The sequence below is a fragment of the Macrotis lagotis genome, chromosome 3 (genome assembly GCF_037893015.1).
Source record: "Macrotis lagotis isolate mMagLag1 chromosome 3, bilby.v1.9.chrom.fasta, whole genome shotgun sequence".
NCBI lineage: Eukaryota > Metazoa > Chordata > Mammalia > Peramelemorphia > Peramelidae > Macrotis > Macrotis lagotis.
The window spans coordinates 145881872-145890081 of NC_133660.1; the positions used below are offsets into that span (position 1 = coordinate 145881872).

Consider the following 8210-nt stretch of genomic DNA (forward strand, 5'->3'; position numbering starts at 1 on the left):
ATTTCTACAATATAGGCCCAACTCCCCTAGAACCTTCCAGACTTGAAGAGTTGCCTAGAGCATGAGTGACTTGTTACAGGTTCCCCAGTCAGTACCAATCAGTAAGTGATTGAAAGTTAATACAAATGTTCCTGGTCTGGAAGTCATCATACTATCATATATACAAGCAAATTATCAAAATTAAAGCACTACTCCCAAGACAGGATTCACATTCACCTACCTCAGTCATAAGAAAATGTAAAAATAAAGCCTAGAAACAAAATGCAATCCCAAACTAAGAGTCAATGTAACACAATTGGTCCCCTGGGAGCTCTGTCCAACCTAGGTCCTAGGAATTTCTGGGTCCTACAGTTTAGGGCTCTTTCAATTTCACTCACAGCAGGATCTAGGGTCAAAAGCTGTTCTGTTTGTTCTACAGTAGTAGTTGCTAAGTGTCCTGACCTGACAAGCATAACTAAGATAGATCTCTAAATTCCGCAGACCATTTGGTTCCTCAGGGATCATGAAAGAAATATACTCTTATCTGATTAAGGTTTTAGGGTTTTGTTTTTTTTGTAGTGGTTGGTGGTTGCTTTTAAAAGAGGAAAGAGGGGGCAGCTAGGTGGTACAGTGGATAAAAAGCTGGCCCTGGAGTCAGGAGTACCTAGGTTCCAATCTGGTCTCAGACACTTAATAATTACCTAGCTGTGTAGCCTTGGGCAAGCCACTTAACCCTATTTGCCTTGCAAAAATCTAAAAAAAAAAAAAAAAAAAAAAAATCTCAGTACCAAAATGGAAATATAAAAGAGGAAAGAGCTCTATGTGAACTCAGTAATTTTCTGCTCTGTAATGGGCAACAAAGCATATTAGAGAGCAGATAATTATAACTACTTTTAAATTAACAAATGTAATAAACAATATATGTTGTTATTCATGCAGTTCTCTCAAACTAATTATATGTTTAGTAGGAATAGCAGTTTTACTTCTGAGCTCAAGTTCTGTTATGAATATAATTATTTTTACATAATGAAAGCAAAACATATACATTTGAACTCTACTACAACATAGAAGAACAAAGTAGCAGGTGGATACATTTCAATGCCCAGAGAATCTGAGAGGGTTTCATTAGTTACTTATGAACCCACAGTATAGTAGTCTATGCTGTGGGTGACAGATCCAGGACATTATAGTGAGGCTTCAGCATCAGTTTTAAAAGGAAGAGAAAATATGGCATAGGGGGAATAAGCGAGTCAATGCTATTAAGTCTTCATCCCCATAACACTATTTTAGTCATTTTGTTAAGTAACATGGTAGAAAGATGATGCTCCTAACAATAACAATTACAAAATGGGCTTAATTTTTTTAGAATCAGGTGCTTAATAAACATCTGACTTGAGTAACCTTTTATTTTAATTTTTTCTAACATCTTTTGGCAAGTTGATGATGGGGGGGGCAAGACAATGGGGTTAAATGACTTGCCCAGGGTCACACAGGTATTTATTGTCTGAGGCCAGATTTGAGTTCAGGTCCTCCTATCCACTGCACAACCGAACTGTCCCTGAAAAATTTTTCAAGTACTGCTACAGAAGTAATCTACAAAAACTTTCTTTGTTCCACTCAGTTTCAAAGTTCTCACTTTAAGAACTAAAATAACTTCAATTTGAAACTCAAAGGATAGGTTTAAAGTTAGACATGCTACTTAATCTAATTGTTCTCATTTTAAAGATCAAAAAATTGAGGTCCAAGGAAATTAAACGATTTATCTAAGTCAACCAAGGAAGCAAGGGACAGAGCTGTGATTCTGACTCCAAATAACATGCTTCATAGTAAAATCGAGTTGTAACAGTGGGGAAAGCATGGGAAAGCATTTTCAAAAAGATGACTTAACTCTTGTATATTCAGCACTCCTAGTGGCAGCAAAAATTAAAATGAGTGCATACTGATTGGGGAATGAACAAAATGTAATTTATAAACATAATGGGTTATTTTTTTGCCTCTCAATAGAAACTGAAAAATTAAGGAAATTGGAAGACATGTCTAAATAATAATAAATGAAGAAAGCAGACCCAAAGGAACAATAAGCACATAAATGTGGACAATTTAACTAATTGGTATAGAGGTTGGAAAAATGTATGTGAATAGGATAGTACAAGTTCCAATGTCAACTGGCTTTGCTAAAATAACAGATTTTTGAACTGGAAGGGAATTTAAGGAGTTAAGTCTTAGTCCAACTTCCTCATTTTACAGATGAGAAAATTGAGGTCTCAGGAAGTTAAATGGTTTGTTTACTCAAGATCATATTCTTAGTTAAGAATCAGAGGAATAATTTGATTCCAAATCCAAAGCGGCCTTTCCATCATTGCACTATAACAATGTTAGTCATTGTTATAAAGAAAGGTTCAAATAGGGGAAGGAATAAAGACTGTGGTATAAAAAAGAAAAGGTAACAATAAAACTTTCTTTTTTAAAGATATACCTTCTTCAGCAGCCTGTTATAATAAAAAAAAAAGTCAAGAGTGAAGACAGGAATTTGCGTTGTTATATAACTGAAGTTGTGCCTGACTCTTTCTGAAAGCATTTGGGGTTTTCTGACATTTCCCTCTCCAGCTTATTTTACACATGAGGAAACAAAAGGAAAATGTGTTTAAGTGGCTTGCTCAGTTAGACCTATGTTCCAATCCTAAGATACTTTTTTTCTTTGTCGGATCCTCAAGTCACTACTATGAATCTTGGTTTCCTCATTTGAGGAATAAGAGATACTTTCAATGCTTAAAACACAGGGTTGTTTAGGAAATATTGTTAGTCAATTATAATTAGGAATCACCTGAATTTGAGCTCTATTGCGATAAATTACAAATAGATAACCTTTAGGAAAATAAAAATCAATTCTGTCGATTCTGGTTTAAAATGTGAGAGAAAAACTTTACATCATATTTAAAAATACTTGTCTTCCTTACTGCCAAGAGAAAGGAGATGGGAAGGATGGTAGAAAAATGTGTCCTTTTACATTTGTAAAAGGAAAAATGTATAAACTACCTTTGCATGTAAATGGCAAAAAAATAAAAAAAATTATAAAACTTTTAGTGTTATTCTGAGGCAATGAACAAACATGTTTCTCCCCTAAAGCCCCCCCCCCCATTGATGGACCCTAAATTGGATTTTATCTCTTTTCCCAAGTTCAGGTTACTAGGGGTCCATAGAAGAGACTGATTGACTTTAGAAGTCATCTAATCTACTTCCCTCTTTTTTACAAATAAGGAACCTGAAGTTAAAGTTAAGTAATTTGTCCAAAGTCACAAAAGTAGTAAGTGACAGAGCTATATTTTGAACCTCAGGTCCCAGACACTGAATTGAGAATTTTTTTCTAATACATCTGACTGTTAGGCCTGCCAAAGTTTGGAGATTTTTTTTTGGTGGGGTGGTAATGGATCTATAACTCTAAAAGATCATATCAAGCCATTTTTTTGGGAGGGGGGAAGAGTGTATGAAGTGTATGGAAGGAATATTTACACCAAAATGAAATCAAAGATACTTAAAATATTGAAATAGAGTATAACTGTTGCAGTAAGAGGAAATTAAACAGTTATAATTATTTTTTAATAGACCTTGCCATGAGTGAGTTTGGATTTGTCATTTTAAAAAATTCTGAAATTGAAATTCATCTATTTCCATGAAGCTCATGAATATAATTCTATCTAAAAAGAACTCCAGTACCTTTTATGAATCAGTCTACAAGGAAATTAAACAAACAAAAAAATCCCCAGCTAAATTATAAAAATTACTTGACAATGTCAGAATTTGGAGTTTTAACTCTTTATCTCTGACATCAACCAACTAACTGATCCCCCAGTCGATTGAAACAACTAGTTAAATTTTTTTTCTATAAAGATATTTTATCTATATTTTATTTTAACTATAAAGATATCTCCTACCTTTAGTCACTGGCTCTTCTGGTGGCCTATAAACATTAGCCAACTAAGAAGGGGGGGAAAAAGCCTACATGGGGAAAATACAGGTAGGTTAATTCATTTGAGAAATTTTAAATCTTGGGGGGGGGGGGGGACACAAAAAATTCTTGCCAAAGTTTTCAAAGCCTGATCAACTATACTACTGAGAGGGACATAAATATTATGTCCAATGAGAATTTCAACTTGTCCCTGAATTGTTCATTTCTATAGCCTTTCACTCTTCACAAAAAAATAGTATTCACAATAACCATGACAACTTCAACTAAGAAAAATTTATTATTTCTCTACAAACTTAATATTTTTGACTAAAAAAAATCAATTCCTATTTCAGTTTTATAATTTCTTTCATAGTTATTGAGTTGAATTCAGATAGTCTGTTTTCTTTTGGTAAGAACCTGAAATTTTAGTTTATATGCTTTAGGATATGGCTTAGCCAACTAGTTTGTAATTTTACTGAGAGCTACTGGTGCACTGAAAAGTTAAACAACTTGACCATTTAGTTAATGGGGGAGGAAGGGTGTTTTAAACCCAGGTCCACTCCCTGTGCCACATTACCTCTTTTATTTATCAATACAGTATCATTCCCTTTTCAAACGGATTCTACATCAAATGGAAGCAATTAAATTTAAGAAAGTTTTAAATAATGTAAGGATATGAGATTCACAATTTCAGAAAAAAACGAGGAAAGAAAAATACAAAGGTCATCTAAACATATCTCTAATTACCAAAAATCATCTAGTTTTTTTTAAACTATGCATATCTTCCTAAAGGAATCAATGTTTCTCAATTTTTTTACATACTCAGTTTATGTAGCAAGTGAGGGATAATGGTGATGAAGCACTCTAAAAAGAAACCCCCTTTTACATATCAATTTTCAGCACAAAAATGGTTTTTATTTCTTTTGCTCCAAAATTCTTATTTGCTCAATAATTATACGTTTGAAGAATTTATTTCAAGCTCCAAACTGACCAAAATTAGTTTGAGAAAGGTTGCTATGAAAGTTTAACCTTTTTTTGTGCATATGAAATGAATCCTTTTGGTAGTCTGGTGAAAGCCTATGTTCTTCAGAAAAAAAAATTCATAAAATATATAGGATTAGAAAATTTATTATGTTTAAATAGTTTATCAGAATATTAGAAAAAATTCATGGACTCCAAGTTTTAAGAAATGTCACTGACTATCAGGCACTGTGTTGGAGATATAAAAGTAAAAAGTCAGTTTTGCTTTCAAGAAATATGGTCTAAGAGGTGGTTAGGTGGTACAGTAGATAAAGCACCAGCCCTGGAGTCAGGAATACCTGAGTTCAAATGGGACCTCAGACACTAATAATTACCTAGCTGTGTGGCCTTGGGCAAGCCACTTAACCCCATTTGCCTTGCAAAAAAAAAAAACCCTAAAAAATGAAATAGGGTTTAAGTCATTACATTAAGAATTGCTATTAGAATTAAAGATTTACAAAAAAGGAATTAAAGGCAAGAATAAATCAAGGGGGGCAGGAGTAGTCAAATGAAGCTGATAGTAGTAGATCTAGGGGCGGCTAGGTGTGGATAGAGCACTGGTCCTGGAGTCAGGAGTACCTGGGTTCAAATACGACCTCAGACACTTAATGATTTACCTAGCTGTGTGGCCTTGGGCAAGCCACTTAACCCCATTGCCTTGCAAAAACTAAAAGTGGATCTAGAAGTTGGTCTGAAGAATGCCTAGGATTTAGATAAAGGGAAAGAGAAAGATTATTTTAGGCTGGGGAACACGAGTGACATATACAGAGATGATAATTATAACTTGAAGATATACAAAGAGAGTCCAGGAAATCCTTATTAGGGAGCAATGAAAGACTGGGGGAGAGGCACATCATGGAAGTCTTAAAACATGTTTTTAATGCTGGGGAATGACAGTATTAATGGAAATTACTCTGGTAGCAATATATTAGAGGAAAGAGACTGGAGTCAAGGAACCCAAGTAGAAACTCTTGCCACAGTCTTAAGAATTGAAGTGACAGGGAATTGCAAGAGAATTTAAGTGGAAAAAAAGAACCAAGCTTTTTCATTTAGGAAACTTGATAAGTGATGGTACCTCTGTCAACAATAAGTTAATACTGAAAATGAAGTGAGGCAAGAAATAGAATAGAAATAGAAAAAGTGTACCAGAGATAGATGCAGATTTAGGAGTCCTCAGCACAAATCAAGTAGTTGAAACCTTAACATTGGATAAACTCTCTTGGGGAATATGTCTAGAGGCAAACAAAGGGTAGAAAAGAAAGCCTTAAGGGGCAGCCACAGTCAGGACAGAGAGAGCAAAGTCAGAGATTTAAGAGGAGGATATTAGGAAAAGAGCAGTAGCAAGAAATCAAGGGAAATATCACCTACCATGGGAAGTGCAGGGAAAAGGTAACAAAGATTTTATAGCTTCCCATGTTTTAGCCATTTTACAACTGTTATCTCATCCGATCCTCAACAATTCTGAGGATCTCCATTTTACAGTTGAAGAAACTGAGGCAAATGGAGGTTAAGTCAGTTTGCCCATGGTCACACCAACTATTAAGTGTCTAAGGCCATATCTGAATTCAGATCTTCCAGAATCCAAGTCCAGCTCTCTAGACACTGAGCCACCTTGCTGCCTCTTGCACAAGAGGAAACAGACAAGAGGCCTAGAATGATCTTACAGGTAGCAAAGACTGGATTTATGCTCAGTCGGGTCTTCTGACTACAAATCCAGTGTTTATTCTATTACAGCACACAATATCTGTTTTCAGAAAGGAGAAAAGTAGTCTCCTCCCCCACCACTCAAAAAGAATCAAAAAACCAAGAAAAGTCAAAGGTGCAAAGAAAGACTGATGGATTTAGAGGATCTGAGTTCAAAAATCTTACCCTTTTCCTTACTAGCTACTTGGCCTTGAAAGCAAAGTTTCCTAGGTCTCATTTTTTTTTCTATCTGCAAAAATAAGGGAATTGGTCTAGATTCACTGCAAATTCCCTTTCAATTGTCAATCTAGGATTCAATAGATGCAAAAAAAAATAGTCAAATTAGAGTGAAAGAAAAGTAAGGCTTAAAACCCAAACTTCGTAGGTGCTTAGTAGGTGCGCCCGGGCGGACGAGGGGGGCGGGGTGGGGGTGGGGATGTAGGGAGGCAACCTTTCCAGAAGCTCCGGGCTGGAAGGAGCCACCCCCGAAGAGGCCTGAGTTTTATGCGTATGCACTCGCCCATCTAGGCGAAGGATTAACAATAAAAATCAAAGATTCACAAATCCGGCCACATCCCCGAGTTTCCTCGGAATGCGCCAGACAAAGGCGAGTGTTTAAAGAGACTTTAACATTTAAAGACCGAGGTCTTTTAAAATCTGCTTTTTCACGACGGGAGGAAGGCGGGGTGGGTGGGGGTGGGGAGCCGCGCAGCGGGCCGGGCTGCAGCCCGGGAGGGGTGCTCGCCCCTCCGGCCGCCCGGGCCGCGTGCGGGCGGGAGGAGGCGGCCCGGGGCGCCGAGCTCCTCGGGAGAAGGCAAGCCCCCGCCCCCGTGGCACGCGGGGGCGCTCAGGGCCCGGCCCCGGCTGCCGCCCCGTGCGGCCCGCTCCCCCCGCGCTCACCTTTCTCCTCCCGGCTGTCGGCCGCCATTGCCCCCGGGCTGCAGCGCCTGCCGCTCCCGCCGCTCCGCCGCCGCCGCCGCCGCCGCCTCGGCGCGGCCTCCGCCGCCGCCCTCCCGCCCGCCTCCCCGCGAGGCCCGGGCCTGCGCCGCCACCTCAGCCCCCGCGCCCGCGGCCGGCCTCTCCTCGCTCCCCGCCTCCTCCCGCTTCTCCCCCCCGAGGGCCTCAGAGACTACCTTCTCGGTGGGGCTCCGGGCCGGGAGGGGGGAAAGGGGAGGGGAGAGGGAGGGGAAACAGATGGCGGCTGCGGGCGGCGCTAAAATGGAGCCCGGCTTCCTGCGGGAGACAATCCCGCTCCCACAATGCCCAGCGCTGTTTACGCTTCGTTCCTCCCGGCCAACGTCACAGTGCGGGGAGGGAACGGAGGAAATTGGGGCGGGCTGACGTTGCCGCGCAGCCTCGTTTCCAGCCCGGAACTCCGCCCTCTCCCGGAGCGGGCCTCCGACGCGGGCCGGCCGAGTCCGGATCAGGCCGCCCCGGGCTCCCGCCGGTCTCGGGGCCCGGAGGTCCGAGTCGAAGCCGGAGCCCCGCCGGTGCCTTGGGTTCCTCTGCGGCTGCGCGCCAGCCGGAGGGCCCTGCCCTTGACCTCGAGCGCCGCGGAGGCCCCGCCTAGACCGAGCTGCCC

At 40.3% G+C, this 8210-nt stretch overlaps 1 protein-coding gene across 4 annotated transcripts in view; it reads right to left on the bottom strand.

The window, feature by feature from the left end:
* The window catches only part of YTHDC1 (YTH N6-methyladenosine RNA binding protein C1), a 33045-nt gene extending 25414 nt beyond the window's left edge, over positions 1-7631 (bottom strand). For all 4 annotated transcript variants that reach the window (XM_074229320.1, XM_074229319.1, XM_074229318.1 and 1 more), the window contains exon 1: positions 7529-7631. In XM_074229320.1, the coding sequence (XP_074085421.1) occupies positions 7529-7556 (28 nt within the window). In that variant the 5' untranslated portion in view covers positions 7557-7631. The remainder of the gene's footprint in view (positions 1-7528) is intronic.
* Positions 7632-8210: the final 579 nt, after the last annotated feature.